General features: G+C 43.6%; 1 protein-coding gene across 3 annotated transcripts in view; it reads left to right on the top strand.

The window, feature by feature from the left end:
- The window catches only part of ttll7 (tubulin tyrosine ligase-like family, member 7), a 78,022-nt gene that overhangs the window by 50,810 nt on the left and 9,024 nt on the right, over positions 1-18,188 (top strand). For all 3 annotated transcript variants that reach the window (XM_084355779.1, XM_084355780.1, XM_084355781.1), the window contains exons 14-20: positions 1,232-1,318; positions 3,533-3,773; positions 5,863-6,158; positions 7,742-7,876; positions 11,800-11,880; positions 14,081-14,241; positions 17,119-17,292. In XM_084355779.1, the coding sequence (XP_084211905.1) occupies positions 1,232-1,318; positions 3,533-3,773; positions 5,863-6,158; positions 7,742-7,876; positions 11,800-11,880; positions 14,081-14,241; positions 17,119-17,292 (1,175 nt within the window). The remainder of the gene's footprint in view (positions 1-1,231; positions 1,319-3,532; positions 3,774-5,862; positions 6,159-7,741; positions 7,877-11,799; positions 11,881-14,080; positions 14,242-17,118; positions 17,293-18,188) is intronic.

The following is an 18,188-nucleotide window of genomic DNA, read 5'->3' on the forward strand; positions in this document are numbered from 1 at the left end:
CGAGACATATTAGCAGCTGCAGTCTACTGCAGTAAACAGCTGGCATACTTATTTTCAACATAAAGTTAAAAGAAACATGATGCTCATTTCCAGGTTCATAATTTACTTCTAGATGAGGTTTACATGCTTTAATGCTCAAAAAACACGAGACTGTTCAGTGCTGCAGCACTGTATTCCCCCTCTGTTTGAGATGCTCTTGTTTTAGCAATTTACCAAATCAGCAATAATAACTCAAGTTTTTTGCCTCAAACTGGTAACTACCAAGACAGTTGATGCTGACGAAACACATACTGTACACCACGTGATACCACCTGCTTTATACTATTGGCTGACAAACCAACTGTCAGAATTCTTTTATTCTGCACCTTCTGTAGATGTAGTTTTTTGAGAAATGATTTGTCTCTATAAAATGTTATCAATATGACCTTTAAATCTGCTTGTAAAGTTTCTCTCCTTCTTTTAATGATTGTAGTTGTAATACGAGGTCTTGGTAGAGAATTTACAAGTTTTCACTTCCATGTCTGACTCTAGCTCAACTGTCAAAGGTTATCCCAAGCTGTTCATGCTGACACATTTACAAGTTCACAACCTCACAAACGTACACGCTTGCATAATCCTGTAAGCACAAAGTACAATATATAAACTCAAAAGGCACACAACAAAATACCACTGTACATATATGCACACACACACAGACACACACACACATACCACAGAGCGCCTGGGGCAAAGTGACCTGTTCATGGACCCCAGAAGGCAGCTTGATGGCTAATCTGAGAGAAAACAATCACTTTTCATCTGTATTTGAGTGGCAAGTGGGAGCTTTTTAGGTCCCAGACATGAAGCAACATTAATCACCTTTGCCTGCATTTCAGCTACGGCCAAATGGCCAAGGCCCCAGCATATTGGCGATGGCCGTGACGCTGCCTTTTCCAAATCCAGGCTCTATAACTGCTGCCAAATTGCAATGCTCTCTTCAGCCAGGGCCTTTTTTTAACCCCTAGATAAGGCACATAATACGCCTGTGAAGTCCAACTTTTTCTTATTTTCTCATACCTTATTTTGACTTCAAAGTAATTAAACATAAGAAACATCAAATAATTTCAATTATTTTTTATCAGTGTATCATCAGGATTTAACTACCCTATTAGCCTTTCGCTTATATGTAACAAAAAAATCACCACCTTCTGCTTAGTCTCATCTACCTTGTGTTTTTCGGTATGTGTTATAGGAGGAGGACATCTTGGACCTGCTGGAGCAATGTGAACTGGACGACGAGAAGCTGATGGGCAAGTCCTCCAGGCAACGAGGCCCTAAGGTGGGTGAGAGGGAGAGAGAGGTAGGGAGACGGAGAGACCAAGAGAGGGGAGGGTGAATAAGGGCCACATGCCTCAAGGGACCTAAAAGAAAGTGCCAAAAGACGAGTGTCAGAGAGAGACAGAGGGAGGGAGGGGACAGGCAGGTAGGCAGATGCCTGGAGCTAACGCCCACAGAAAGCACACAGGACGTGATTGAGAAAAATAAAGAGGGGGGGGGGAGCTGGGCGAGAAAGAAAAGAATCAGAAAAAGACCCAAAGAAAAGACCCAACTCCCCAAGGGGACAGCTGTCAGGCTGTCTCTCTCGCTCCCTCCGTGCTATCTTTCTTTCTGTCGATCTCCCTCTCTTTCTCTCTGTCACCTACACCTATACGCCCCCTCGATTTCCCACGACAGCACATTACTCCCTCCATCACCTTGCCTCACCCCCCTCCCTTCGCCTCTCCATCCCCTTTTTTTTCTCTCCCCACACATCTACATCCATCCCTCACTCGAGGGCTAAATTGGCTGGAACACTCAAAGAGTATGTTAGGGACTCGACAGGGCAGTTGAGCGCTGCATTAGAGGGGCCTTAGCCGGAATGAGGAGTTGTTCAGACACAATCACTGTTGTCCAAATTAATTTGGGCCCCGTCAGTTACGATGTTGCCGAGGCTGAGTGTGCCGAGAGAGACATTGAGAGCAGGGGGGGTAAGAAAGAGCTGTGACGGATAGATTCACTCCTCGGGGTGCAGTGCTCACAAGCCATCTGGTGAAACTGAACCAACGAGTGTGCGAAAGCTAGAAGAGAGAAGTGAGGCGAAGGGATTAGAGACAGGATTTCAAGGGAAGGAAGGGCGATAGAGATGGAGGGGTAGAAAGGAAGGAAGGCAGGAGGTGAAATGGGGGGAGGAGGGAGAGCTAGCAAGTGCATTCTTTCTTTTTCCTCTTATTTAGTTGTTTCTTTTATTGCCTTCCTCTGTCTTTTGACTCCTACCTCTCGCTCTCTCTCACTCCCTCTTCACTTTGTCTCTCCTCATCTGTTCAGTGTCTGGCCTTCTCTCTTTGCCTTGCTCCCCACTGTTTATCCACTGTCTGTTCCTGTCTCCACTCGTATGTTCAGCGTCCTTTTCTCTCCCTCTCTCTGTGTTCATTTCCGTTCGCCCCGTCTATTCAATGCCTCCTCTCTCCGCTCCCATACTCAAGACTCACCTTGTCCTCCTCTTTATTTCTCTCCCCATCAATCTGATGTTCCCATCTTCCTCTTTTATTTCCCTCTCATGTATTTAATCTCTCTCTGTCTCTATCCTCCTCTATCACTCACCCACACAGCTACCCAGCGGTGACTGTGTAAGCCCTGTGATCACTTCCTGCCTATTAATTCGGGCGGCCTGACAGTGCTGGCCGCGCTAACCGTTGAATAACAGATGTTTAAATGCTTTATTAATGCTTCAGCGTGTCCCCTTCCAGGATGTGAAATAGACACTCAACTTAATGAACCCTTACCTTAAAAAAAAAATGCTAAGGCGCTTGTGTTTTGATGAATCAGATGACTTCATGTTTGCAGGAGTCTGTCGTTTTTACTTTGCTGAGATTAGAAGTTTTGAATATCATCCAAACCTTCAGATATATAAAGCATTCAATATCTTAAGAAGCTTTTACATTGAATTCAACCTTTACATATCCAATCACATCCAATTTGTTCAAGGTATGAAGCCACTTGTGTTCCTCTTCATAGTTACGACATGACTTTTAAAGGAGTGCATGTCTAATTGCGTATCCGTGCATAATGAGCCTACAAACATACAAACTTGTGGGCACGTGGGCAATCTGTGTCACCACCAGGTCTCCCAGTGACAGATGGTAATGGGCCGAGGGTGAGGAGAGGCCGAGGAAGGTTGACAACATCTCAGTGTCTTTATGTATAAGTGGCCTGTGTGTGTGTGTGTGTGTGTGTGTGTGTGCCTGCCTGTGTGCGTGTGTGTTTATTATTGTACTTATGTCCTTGTGAGAGGCTGTTTGAGTTTGGAAGGAAGACGTTTTTCTAAAATGAGGTAATTTTGGACGGTTTAGGGTTAGTGGAAGATCCCATGAGGATAAAAGGAGAAGGAGAGAAAGAGCATATGTTTAATTTCATCTGTGTATACCTGCACAAATCTGTTTATTATATAATAAATTATAGTATGCGTTAGAATTATGCATACATGTGTCTGTATCTCTATCTTTGTCCCTGCCAGACCTTGACCGCCATGCCAGAATGTAGTCAGACACCAAGACGTCAGCGACCCGACTACCTGGCCGACTTCACCAGCGGCAGCAGCGCTGATAACTCCTGCTCCTCCTCGGACGAAGAAGACGAGGAGAGGAGGAAAGCAGGAGGAGGAAGAGGAGGGGGAGGAAGAGGTGGAGAGAAAAGGGAGAAGAAAGTTTCCTACGACCTTGGGGAGAGCAAGGAGAAGAACTTGGCTGAGCGCTCAGGTAAAGCAGCAGGATATATAAAAGTGTCCAAGTATGTCTTTATTAGGGAGTTGGAGCGCTGAGGTTTGACAGGGACTTTCCTTTCCTTTCCTTTCCTTTCCTTTCTTTTCCTTTTCTTTGTTCTCTTCCCTTCCTTTCTTTTTGCATTCCTTGACTTTGTTTGCTTTCTCCTCAGTCTGTGTTCTCTCTTCCTCCGCCCTGTTTTTTTCTCTCTTTTTTAGCTGGACCTCTCCATCTTATTACAGCAGCTGTCTCAATTGCTGAAACAAACTTCTTCCCCATTTCCATTTTTATCTGACTACAAGAGCAGACAGGAAAGATAGCGAGTGTGAATGATTAAAATGATGCAATAAGGAAATTGAAATTGATACTGTGATGCTCCAAGCACATGACATGCACTCCAGCCTGGTACACTTTCTACATTTATACAGTTTGAAAAGTCTTCATAGCGGTACAGAACACATTTCCATATACATGCACATGCGCACACACTTTTTAAAATACAAATGCTGAGAGTTTTGCTTTGATCAGTACATACAGTGCATGCACAGGCACATACTCTCCCAGCAGCGAGGTTGTGATAGTGTGAGGCACCAGGTGCCACATTACAGATGTTCATCAGCCCGCCAGTATTTATGTGCCTAATTGATGTGATGAAATGATAGTAGATCACTGGATTTTAATTAGTGTAAGCTAGAGCTGTAACAACTAGTTGATTAATTAATGTCAGTTCAATTCTGTCATTTTTCAAGCAAAAATGTCAAACATATGCTGGATACTGCTCCTTGAATGTAAGGATTCGCTGCTTTTTCGTCATTTATGACAATAAATGAGGAGTTTTTGGTTGTGAACTGTTTGTTGGACAAAGAGTAAATGTCATATCGTTCTTTGCAGCCCTAGTGTAAGCAGGGTGACCATAGGCTGTGACCTGTCGGATGTGGCTCTTTGTTGCTAAGTTCCTGAATAAAGGAGAGTCCTAGTTTCACACACTCGCTGGACACACACACACACACACACAGATGTCAAGGCACTGAAAAGCACTCGAGGAAAGAAATGTGAGAAGGCCGCATTTGATTGAAAGGGAGAGAAAAAGACCTTTTCTTGTTGTTTACCTTGAAAACACCTTGAGTTTAATGCTTAAATATTCGCTGTTTTATAGCGAGAGTGATAAGTGTCAAGCATTCCCACAAATTAGTCACATACATCAACTCACTTTCAGCTCTCTGAAGTGAGAAAGAGGGCACCCTTCACAGCTGCCGACCTTGGAAAGAAAAAAGTCCCCGGTTGCATTGTGGGCTGCCGCTTTTACTGCTCAGTAGAGAGGACCCTTGCATGAGCTCATTCCATTTATCACAAAATAAGAGACAAACCCATGAAAAAGCCCAACTTTTCGACACACTCTGTGTGTGTGTGTGTGTGTGTGTGTGTGTGTGTGTGTGCAGAGACAGACTGCAACCCTGCCAAGCCCTACTCCATACCAAGCCACCGAAGAGCTGCTCGGACTAAGCCCCATAATGCTCTCATTTGGCAATGTCCAAACCTCGAAAGGTTCAGCAGCCACACACACACACTCTCACAGACGGACTGACACATATAATCACTTGTGTGCACACTTGATGTCAGACACACACACAGACACACTGCAGGAATAGAAAACAGACTAATACACTGGCTGGTAGTCAATCTGGAGGAGAGTCAAGGGTGATGGAGAGTGTCACTGTGGGTTTTCAGCTTCATTTTCGGTGCATTTGCTTGTGTGTGTGAGAGAGAGCTGCTCTTTGATTCATCCCAAAACCAGACAGGACTACTGTTTAGTTTTGGGTTTCGACTACACATGCTGCGACCGTTAATAGAATACACACACTGGGCCACTGTGCCACTGTGCCAGAGCGTGAGTGAAGCGATGGGAGTTTTAACGCCACACTTCATCTCCAAAGCCACCCGGCAACGGATGGAAAGCAGAGAGGAGAGTTTGACAGTGACTGGGGCACTGAGACAGGATCACGGAAGAAAAGAAATTGAAGTGTGACAGTGAGTCAGTGTCAGCCTCCTCCCTTCTCCTTCAATCTTTTCCTCTATTTCTTTACAGGTCGCATCCACTGGAAACCTCCAATCAAGTCGCTCAAAACCAGCCCCGCCCCCTCCGCTTCCCCGACTCTTTCCGGTCCAATCAGGCGCTCCATCTCCTGCCCTCGCTCAATCTCCTCCCTCTCATCGCCCAGTGAGGTGCGGGCGTTGTCCACCAGGCCGTTTCCCACAGTTCCCATGGCCACTCCCCTCGTCAGGCCGAGCTCCGCCACGCTGCGCTCTCACTCGCTGAGCCGCAGTGGCTCCGCCCAACGCGTGCCTCACAGCAACAGCCTGGGGACCATCCACTCGCACATAGTAAGATGCTCAATGCACACACGCACAAAGTTTGGCGCCGCTCTTTACAATTCAGAGTGTGTTATATAAGATGTCAGTCACAGAGACAGAGAGAGTATGCTGAATTTATTTTCAAATAGTCAAGCTGTCATTTTTCGACGTGGCAATCCTCTGCTGATCCACTACTCCAGCTAGGTTCGAAGTAAACAATCAAGAATTACTTTTCAATTCTATCTCACCAAATGTACAAATTTACTTTGTCTGCCATCGTAGCTTTTACCTTTCCCCTTTGCTTTTCTCCTCCTGTGGCATATATTGTATTCAGGCCCACAAGGAATCTCTTAAGCAGCTCCTTCAATACTGTATAGGCCTACTGTAGCCCACCACAATGATCTTTTATTATGTTGCCATCTGTTGCTTTCTGCCTGCCTCCTCCATTCCCCTTCCTTCTTAACAAGGACGCTCGTAACCTTTGGATACAGTGGAACGAAGTGAAACGAAGCAGAACAGTTATTAACATTGATAATAGATCTTTTTATACTAATAAAGGCCATCGAGTGCACTGGTTATATGCTTGTGTCCTGACACACATATATTCAAAGTGACAGGAGAATTTCTTCTTTTTTGAACCTTCTCGCACACTTGATTTGTCTGCACAAAAAATGTCAAATTGGATATAGCATCACAAAGAATATAATAAAGTAGCATTTTTCAGAAGGGTTATTTTTTACAAAGACGATACATATTACTGATACTGCTCAGGGCCGACTGCTGTGGAAAGAAAATAATGATCTGTGACTATAAGAGGTAGCAGCAAGATCATAAATTAATGAGCCTGTGCAATTTAAAGTGCTCCCGATAATTTGCAATAATAATGACTAATATATGTTATACAGTCTTAACACATTACACCCTGCTCACATTGTTTTGACATGTTAATAAATACTCATGTGTGAATAAGAGAGGAGACAAATCAAACCCCACAACACCGGAGATGGAGGGTGTATGACACACATCCCGCCCCTTTCCCTCAAAAGCCAATCATCTGCTTTATCACAGCCCAACCTGGAAACATATCAGCCAGTCGAATTGTATTGACGTAAGTGCACAGTTAGGATTCACAACAGTTTCAACTGATTTTGATAAGAATGGGAGAGGATGATGTCACGCTAATGTACAGGATTACCCAGAAGGGTGTTGTGATTCAAACATTAGACATTGAACTCACATTCGTTCATGTGCTCAGGCAGGATGAGCTGGATTGAGCTATAAAAAAAGTTGGTCTCGTGCAACCATGCAAATGCATAGTAGAAATATAACCAGTGGAAAGAAAGTGTCTTAAACATTATTATTATGGGGCAACATCCCTGAACTTGTAAGCTTTTTAAAAAAAAATCAGGTTTGACTGGTGATTCTAAACATGCAGTTTTTATGTCCCAGTGACCATTGAAAGTGTCAAAGGCTCTCTCCCAATTCATTTAGATAGGGGCCTGGTGTCCTTAGCCCAACATTAAATGGCAAAACGTGCCTAAAAGGACTTTGATAAAATGTTCTAACACGAAAAATGTTCTTCTGGCTTGATCGTCGTGTGTGTGCATGTGCAGGGTGATCCGCTGATAAACCTGAGGAGTAAAGAGCAGGAGGCTGAGCTGGTGCGTCAGACCCTGGCAGCCCTCACCGCCATGAGGATCAGGTTTCCGGGCAAAACGGAGGAAGAAGCCGAGTCTGTGCTGGATGAGGTGGGTACATATTGCTATTGTATGTGTATGTGTGTGTGCGTGTGTGTGTGTGTGTGTGTGTATGCTACCTTTTACAATACTCCAATGTGTATTTTTGTGTGTGTCAAAATGTTTCAGATTCAGAGGCAGAAACAGTGTACACATGTGACAAAGTAACATAAGAAGAAGACTGAAATGAACAAAAAGAAACCACTGTATTCCCAGAACCCCCTCTGTGGCCAGGTGCGGTCACTCTGCAGCCTAACTAAAAGAGACCTCCTCACCTCCCTCTACAATAGCCTGTCCGCTCTGGCTTGGCTCCCATTGTCTTTCAAACGACCCCAGTGACAACCTGTCGGTCATTTTGCAGCTGCGCACTATTCCCCACCGCTCCTTTGTATTAATCAGTGCCTCCTGTTTGTGGTCAGATCTCTGTGCACTTGCATTGGTGCTTTTATGTGTGTTTGTGCGATTGCTAAAGCTATTGCTTAAATGTATGTTTTTCTAAAATAGTACTGCACAAACAATAGAAGAATTGGCTCTTATGGCTGACTGTAATATCCTGAACCTATAGATGTAGGTAAAGTTTATTATGGATGTTCTGTTGAAAGCACATTAGTTAACTAGCATCTCTTAGCAGCTAGAAAACACATGTATTACTTTATTGTGGGCCATCCAGTAACTTGGCGATGTAGGTTTAGTTCATGCATTCTCCAAACATCTTTATTTAATTTATTAATTATTATTCATTTAAAATTACAAGAGAAAAGCTGAAGCGGATATTACAAAGAAAGGCAGCGACTCACCTTGAATTCACACCAGAAGCAACACATCAGCGGCACAAAAGTACTATGAAAGAGTCCATCCGTCCAATCTGCACCGACTCTGACCTCTGTTACGGCCATCGCTGTCCTCACAACCAGCTGTCCTTTCAGCACCACAGCTCCCGCGGTGCTGAAAGGACAGCAGCCGGCCAGACTCCAGTCTTCACCGGGGTGACTAATGACAGAAATACCACAAAAACAACATGTTCAATGGACCAAAAATGTTTTCTGTAGGCTTCGAGGGAAGTATACAGAAAGAAAATAGAAGTTGTTTATTTTTGTTTATGTAGGTCACATGTGGGTGCAAGGTGGAAGTCACTCTCTCAGGTGGCTGCTTTTCTTTCAAAAGCCAGTGGGTGAAGTGGCTGGGTGGCTGGAAGCTTTGTAAGCTTGACTCTGCAGTGCTACATTTAATAGCGACAAAGAGGCAACTATTGAAACACCAGATGTGAGCTACTCGAGATGGTCTGACAAAATAGTGATTTTAATTTGTCAGTAAGACTCATGATTTAATGCCTCTGTTCATCGTCTGTGATATCATATTCCCACACAGTCAAAGAAATAAAAAGTGTTTGTTTAGTTATAAAATCCCTGTGCACCATGTAGCAGCTCTCCTCCCTGGCTGCTGACAGCACTGTCAGCCCAAGAGTCAGTCCCACTGGATGGTATTAAAGGAGGTTGTAGCACTGTCTGGTTCAAAAGGAGTTTAGCTGACTTCGCTAACTTTTAGCAAAGAGGCTGAGTGTGTTAGCACAGCAAACAGAAACAAGGCGTGCTGTCTCGCTGCTGTCTGTATCACAGTTTTGTAGTTAGGTCATTTTGAGACAAGTTTACAGCCTGCCAAGTTGTTCCCCTTTGTTATTCTGACACATCTAAAAAAAGGGGGGCAGGGATTCCATTACATGTGTATTGATTTGATTATGAGCATTTCTTCTTTCTGTAAGGCTCAGAGTAAAGCATGTAGTTGTTATGATTAAGGTTAAGTTAGGGCAAGCCACCAAGTAATTAATGTAAGCCCATACAACGTCCTCACAAGAACAGCGAACACAGTTTGTGTGTGTGCGTGGCCTTCTGGGTGTGCCGAGGTCGTGAGAGACAATTACCGCCACACCTGTACTGTTAACGAACCCTAATGAGAGCACCATGGAAACACAGATGAGAAACTGCACCTGTACTGTTCGCTCCTTGCCTCAGGAGAGAAGGAGCATTCGCCTGGCAGGAAAACAGTCTTTGTCAATTTATGTTGTTCATGATTTAAAGTTGAGGTCTAATTGGACTAATGATGTGTTTGTATCCAGGTAATTGTGTCCCGTATCTTTCACTCAAAACCTGCCTTTTTGTCGCAGTCGGAGCCGTTGAGAGGTGGAATGCATCAAGTGTGTTTTGTTGTCCTTTAATTGAGGGTAATCTGTGTATGTATGAAACAAATGTGACAAATGAACACAACTCACCAGACAAGGTTGATAAGGTTCCTATTGAAAGAGAATGCTTAACAAGCAAACATGTGACTTTCTGCGAATGAAAGTGTTCACTGTATACCTTAGCTGTGTATCTGTGATTCCTCATGGATTGTTTTTTTTGTGCATGCGTGTGTGTGTTTGTGTGTGTGAGTAAACATAAAGTTTACACTGGAGCTTCCCAGTGGGAGCACTGTTTGCAAGGGATCTAGCATGCTACGTGAGAGGTTTATGTGCACCAGTGGGGAGATGTAGACTAAGTCAACAGAGCAACAATAACAGTGCCTGTAGGTACACAGTGATGCTGGCACTAGGAGCAAGTGCATGGGAATATCCAGCACAGCTTTTGAGCATAACGACACATGCCCCAAGGATTTTTGACACACCTGCAAAACATGGGGGTTTTTCTGCTAAAAGAGCAGATATCACAACACAGTTTTTCTACTATCCCTGAGTTGTGCTGCAGTTAAATTCACCTAAGGAAAGATACCACACAAAAGTTTATTGCAAACAAGTGTTATATGCTGTAAACGCCCCTGTATTGACCGACAATCAGAGATGGGCCCAAATACATCAAGCATCTTGTCACAAATTACAAATTCTTAAAATACAAGTAATTTGTCATTTCAAAGTCATTGTTTTTTTTTATTATTAAGTTGATTATTCAAGTAACTTGGTGTTTACTTTATCTGTTCTTTTTACTCCTAATGTAGCCCAGTCTGATCATGTCAGGGGTTAAAACAGTTTTCTAATTGAAAAACATTCCTACCAATTTCATATATTCTTAATGATTAACCGATAATCGCGTGTGTGACTCAGCCTCTAAACTTGATATGAGGCTATATGTAACCTTAGATTTTGGATATTGTTTTATCGTGATATGGCAGCGCTGCATTGCATTAAAGTGATGTCATTTTCTGAACTTACCAGACTGTTCTTGTTCTAATACCTGCTTTTACCCACTTAGTCGTTGTATCCACATTACTGATGATTATTGAGCAAAAATCTCATTGTGTAAACATTTTAGAAAGTACCAATAGTCACCCCTACAGTATTATTGCAATATCGATATCGAGGTATTTGGTAAAACATATTGTGTGATATTTTATTTTGTCGTCCAGTCCTAACATTTATTTAAACTTTTATTTTTTTCAAGAAATGTAAAAATATCTAGATATACAGTACATTGTTACATGATATAGCCAGTCGCGATATTAGTTGAAGGCCTAGTCTTATGCCAGAGCTACTCTGCAATGTTTGCATCATGACTACACACTGAAGACAAAATAACCAGATAGCGTACTGGTGTGCTGCAGTGAACAACCCCCCCCCCCCGGCATCGTACTGTATCTCCTGCGTTGTCTATTATCAGGTGCCAGATGTCCAATATCGCACAAGAATTGCACCTCTATACATAATAGTTCTGTCATGTTCAGACATGAAACTAAGGGGGCCATCGGTGTGAAAGCCAGAAGACCCTTTACATTAACAGATGGATAACCCAAGCAATGTTATAAACACACGTCTGGGCTGAAGTGTGAAAGGAGAGTGTGTGACAGTGGGAATGAGGTCTACGGTCTTTTTTAAATCGAAGGATTGGTGGTCTGTACTAAAACTAATATTTTGTGCATTTTTAAAGGTTATTTTTACTTTTCATCCACAGATCCTCGACAACTGGAAATACCATAAATCAAAGGTGGCCTCCTATTGGCTAGTGAAGCTGGACTCTACCAAACAACGCAAGGTTAGTCTTATGGAATCAGATCGCAAGATATTTGAGTCAATTTAAGATTGACCTCATCTAGCACCAGGTCATCGGCAGCTACGGATGCTCAGCAGAATATGCGGCAAAAACTTTTACTTTCACATTATCTCAGACATCTTTTTTGGAAGAATCTCGATCAGAAGTCACTGCTTCCCTCGAGATCATAAGATAAGATAGTCAAAGACAATCCAACAAAGAAAAGGAAAATTGGAGGAACTTGGACAGCTGTAAGGGAAATGTTGTTGCGGCCTTGAACTGCAGAAGATCAGTTATCTGAGTGAGAACACCTGATTTTTTATTCATTGTTCACTGTGACGCTGCTTGTAAGCAGTAGTGAGCAGTTACTATAGCGCTTACTTTAGAGCTATCGGTCTATCTGGGTTGAGGTAGAGCAGCTGGAGGACAGCAGAGGGAGAACCAGAAAATATTTTCAATATAAAATATGATCCGGTTTCACTCAAATCAGTGAATAAAGTTATGAAGCTGTGTTTGAGTTATTAACTTGTGTTTTTTGTACAGTAATCCACGAGGCCTGGCACCCAAAACACTCAGCACTTTCTTTTTCTTTTCTCTTCTTTTTAAACATCCATCACAGCATCGTAAGAATCGAGAGGCCTCCAAATGCAGGTTGTTTTTTTTTTCTTCAGGGAATAACAAACTCTAAACTACCAATAAACATATATAGAAACTATAAGGAACTTTTTTGCCATTGTTGGGCATGATGCTGGTGTATATGTGAGATATAAGGCAAGACATATGTAAGACATACTATATAAACATATACATTTCATATTTTGACTTTACTTGTAGACAAGTAAGAATAGTGACGCTCTCAGACACTATTGTCAGAGTTATGTTAATAGCGAAAGTCTGAAAAATGGTCCAAAGTTGTACAAATTGCCTGCCTCTGTACGGACAGCCTATATAGAGTGGATGTTGTTAAAGCCAGTGAATATAACAAAATGTCACCACTGATACGTGTGCCTTCGAATGTTTTTGAACAACTTTTAAAACATGACAAATGATCCCCAAATCAAACATCAGAGAAAAAATACAAAAATCATACAAGCATGAAGATCATTATCATGTCAGACAGTGAGAGGTAGACACACCAAATAGGATGTAAACAAAACAGAAGAGGGGGACAAGACGTGAAATGGCATCCAGTAGGCGTGTCAGTAATGATGTGATCTCTCAGCCACCGCTTTCTGCTCAACTATGCTCGGCTGTGTTGTGGGCTGTGGCGCTGCGAGCCGATGTTTTATTTGGAGTGGAGCAGCCTAATGAGCAGCAGGCAGAGGTCAGGAATGTAGCGCCCACCGCTCTGCCATCTGATTACCATACCAAAACATATCTGTGTGTGTGTTTACTCATCTATCAGTTTGTCTGAGTGTGGATGCGTGTCTCGCTCGCCTCACATTGCTGTAGGGAAATCTCGCCTCCATGCATCGCAAACAGGCACACACTCGTACACACACACACTGAGTCAGAGAGGCACGTCAGTAATGAGGAGCGAGGAATCAAAGTCAAAAGGGCCACAGCGCTGCACTCTGAGCGGGGTGAAAAGAGAGAGAAAAAGGGAGGAAGAGAAGGCAGTGAGGTGGGGAGGGATGGGAAAACAAAGAAGGGAAGATGGAAGGCTGGTGCAGGTGTCCCCAGACCGCCTGGGAACTTCTGACATCTTCTCTGCAAGACTGACGTCGGTGCAGCAATTAGTCCTCTCCCATGCTCTCCGCTGTCTGCCCTGGCACTTTTTGTCCTGCCACACACACACACACACACACACACACACACACGGCAGGCTTTATGTCTGTGCTTGCGTTAACATAAATGCAGAGACAAACCTTCCTAAATCTTTAATATAGTATAAGTTCTGATTAAATTTGACATGATGTGTTAGTGCATATACTACATGTGCTGGTGTTGTGAGTGTGCGTGGCTGTTTATTCATGAGTGCAAGTTCGCTCTCTGCTTCTCAGTGAATGCATTAGCCTTTGTGATTGCTAATTTTATGGTAAAATTAAGAAAACAGAGAAAGAAATCTCACAGTTGGAACAAATACCAACTCACGCATATCAATTAGAAATGCTGTCACCTTTACCACCATTAATTTCCTTAATTATCACACGCTTGTTTCAACTTCTGTCGCTCTCTCCTGTCTTTTATCTCTGACACTCAGGTGTTGGATATTGTACGTACAAATGTACGGTCAGCGCTGCAGCGGATCTGGAGGGAGCCAGACGTAGATAGTCTCCACCTGTATCGCCTCTTCAACCGCGTCTTCAACCGGCTGCTCTGGAGTCACGGCCAGGGCCTGTGGAACTGCTTCTCCAACACTGGGTAGGCCAACCTGAGCGAGGCTGCGAGTTGAAGTTGTAATGGCTGCGGTATGCTTGAAACTAGACAGTTAGTACAACATGCTGTCTGACCACGTCACAATCCCAGGTAGTGAGAAAAGCCTGCCATCACAGAGAGGGGTAAGGCACACTGGACGGACAGATGGGGATAAGGGAGCACACATTCGGAAAGATTCTCCTCAAAGGCATCATGGTGTTGCACCCAAAAGTGACAGATGTATCCTTGTGAAGAGTAAAAAAAGAGCTTGAGAGACCAGTTCAAACCCTGCTCACTTTCTCACCTCTGCACAGCAGGTGAAAATGCGTGAGGAGGGACTGATTGACGGATTGCTGATTTCAGAAAGTTACAGAAATTGTCAGCATCTCACTGCTGTGACTGTGAGATCAGAAAGGTGTGAGGCGAGGGGGTTTCAAATGCTGTTCAAGGATACAATATGTTTTTCCTGATGCTGGAAAAAAGATGGACAAATGATCATAGATGCTGTAACTTCCAATTTATTTTATGAGGCATTTTACAGTGAAGTTCGTTAGCTGTGGCGAAATTCAACATGTACTGTATTAAAATTTTACAGGCAGCGAAATTAAAGACCTGATGCACCAGGTGAAGGTGAAGTCAGGTGAAGTTTGGAAGTCCACAAAACATTTCTGGAGCTTCACAGCAAAACAGTGGTTGTAGCATTCTTCTAAACAAATGAAGTAGATGGAGAATTGTTTTAAAAATTTGAGAAACAGGAAGGCTACATTACATCTGTGTGGAGTGATGAGGAGACTGTATTAATCTGCTGCTAAATTTCTGATCTTCACTGGAGCAGAAGCTTCAGTTGGGGCAGAAACAGCTGATCAGTCATGTGATTCACATTTGAAAGAACTTATTTGGAAAAAGTGTTTCCATCGCACATAAAAATACATCGATGGAAGCACGACTATTGAATAAAACGCTCCTTAATGTTGATGGCAACATGACTACAATTTCTGCGACATCAGCACAAACAAGTGACCACACTGCAGGCCAATTACTGAAGCCACTCTTTCCTCTCCATAGTTCGCGCTCTATGAAATCTCCCCATGTTCTCAAGCCCAGTGTTCGTCAATATATCAATTTCTGTGACAGCAGCGACAATTTGCTATTTTTATTCAGTATAAGCGGGGAAGCAACAGTAGCTGAATGACAGAGAGTGAGTGACAGACCAACCAGACCCCGCTGCACTTTACTGAAAGCTCTCGGGATGAAAGAAACATGTTACTCTGTGGAGACAGGGTGCAAATTAAGGTCACAAATCGTTGCTGTTAATCAGGGCTTTTTCACAGGTGAGAGCAAGAAAAAGAGAGGGAGGGATGGAAGCAGGAAGAAGGTGAATGAAGGCCTCTTAGTTCTTTCACTTTAGTTTGTTATCAGATACTTTGAAGTTTTCTTTGGGGTTCTTCTTCCTCCTGCTTTGATGTGGCAGAGAGTGACTTCCTACAAGATGAGTCACTGCAGTGACAGCCCACTTGATCGTGTCCCTATAGAAACCCCCAAACAGCAGACGAGACACACAAACGCACACACACACCCACACACAAAAATGCTGTTTCCCATCAGTGATTCACATTGGAACACATATTTTACTTCCCTCAAAGACAGACGACAGACACACACAGCGAGGCATCTTCAGATGCGTGAAGTCGGTTTCCACACACTTATTTCTTCACACATTAGCACCCTCAAACAGAGCCACACACCCAGCGCAACACGCACATATACACAACCCCTGACATGCAGACAGCTGCTGCGCTGGTAGCTTTTCATCTCGGCTGTGATAAAGGTGTGACCTTCTTGAATCTCGTCCTCTTCATATTCGTTACAGTTAAGTTGTTCAGTGGCCGTGTTTCCCTCGACACAGAGGGCTCAGGGGCTGTAACTGAAGTCCACACTCCTCCTCCCTCGCTTCCTTGGCAGTCGTGATTGAGGGAGAGTGAGGAAGGGAGTGAGCGGGTGATGTAGATGAAGGGGAAGGAGAGAAGGGGAGGGACTAGGTGACAGAGAAAAAGCGGAGAGGAGAGTGATTGAAAATGAGACATCGTAAAAAAAAGGCTAGAGAAGAGAGTGGGTGGAAGTGTAGAAGCCCGGGAGGATTAGCCTAGCCTAGCTTCAGCTACCCCCAGCACGCTGCGCCCCATGCAGCTTTTGTCTGATCACAGCCAGCCCGGGATGATCCAGCTAGCTTGCTAGCCTGCCGCCCAGCCCCTCCCTAACAACAGGCCGTGGCCCAAACATGGATGAACCCAACAGGGGGCCCCGGTGTCACGCTGCCACAGTAAAGCGGTGGACCCCGAAAACACTCTCCAAACCGAGTGAAGCCCCCGCCACTCCACCCTCCTTCGTCTCTTGTTTGATATTTTATCTAAGGGACTTAACAACAATCAAACGGCCCAGCAGCTATTGTGGGTGATGAATTCAACAGGCTTTGAAAACGACTTAGAGGAAGAGAATGGAAACACACACAGTTTTGAACCCTTTCAGAGGAAGCGCCCCCTCCCCATCTCCCAAGAAGTGAAAGGGGGTAGACATCAAACGCACCCCCCGGAGTTGTGTGTCTCAGTTGTTGAAGCTCTCTCACAGTCAGGGGTATGTCCGGGGTTGTAAAGGGGGTTAACTGTACTTGGATTTGTTTCATCCTTCCTCTCCTTGCATCTGTCTGTCTTCCTGCATGTCTGTGTGAGAGAGTGTTTGGATGTAAATGCACCACTAAAGGCCACACATTAGCAACACATATGTCTATGTATGTGACTGTGGCTGTGATATACATGCACTGTATGCTTTTGTATAACTGCCAGCTTAATTTCACTCCGTGTGTGTGCTGTCTCGTTTACTCTCCAGTTCATCGTGGGAGACCATCTTCAGTAAGAGCAGCGAGGTGGTGTCACCCCAGGAGCTGCAGTGCTGCCGCCGGCTGGTCCAGCTGTGCCGAGACTGCCTGTTGGTCGTCTACAAGTTTGTCTCAGAGTCCCGCGGCTCTTTGACCGGACTCAGCCCCGAATGGGATGACACCAGGTGAGGAGGACACCCGACTCTTTGATAGCTTCCCACTGAGTTCTCTGTTTTTGAAAGATTCTTATAGCATTCCTGCTGCAATAGATCAGTTTATTATACAGTAGGGTGGCTGGATAAGAGTCAAGGAAACAATGGGAGTCTACTGGGAGGTCCCAGGTTAAAGCTGGTGTCTTTGTGCAAGTGTTTGAGCTCTTTGTTTGAGCATGAATCTGAATGAGGGGTCGACCGATATGGCTTTTTCAGGGCTGAAACCGGTACTGATTATTTGAAATCAAGGACATTTAATTTGATATTTGGGACCAATATTCATTTGCAGCAAAAATAAATCTCTGTGTCAAAATTTTGAACAATCAGTTAACTTGAGTATTTCCATTTTCTGCATCCTCTCCACTACATTTATTTGATCATTTTTAGTTAACTTTGCAGATTCAGATTTTTAAATGTTTATAGGCTATTGACTGTGGTGTGTAACCAATCAGATAGTGTTGTGGATGAGACATTGTGGAAGAGGATGCTGCATCAGAGCCAAATTAACATATTGTTAAATAAGTTTATCTTATCAGCAATCTGATGTAAAAAAAACAATAATCGGAAATATGCTGAATCGGTCTACCCCTAATCTAAACGCCTGAAAAGAAAACATAAAACGGTTTAAGGAAATCCCAAACAGTGAGGGTAACAGATTTTGTGGATAACCATAAGTTATAAGGTAATATTCACAATTAATGCTATGCAATTAATGTTTATGTCCAGGATTACAGATCAAAGTAGTGCCTCATGTAAATGAAGGCCTGTCAAAGTGTTTATCGTCATATGCACAGTTAAAGAAAAAACCCTAAACATGAGGTGTTTTTTTTTTTGCGACTTTATAAAAAACATATATAAGAAACATATAT

This window comes from Pagrus pagrus, assembly GCF_965226575.1.
Source record: "Pagrus pagrus genome assembly, chromosome: 6".
NCBI classification, from domain to species: domain Eukaryota; kingdom Metazoa; phylum Chordata; class Actinopteri; order Spariformes; family Sparidae; genus Pagrus; species Pagrus pagrus.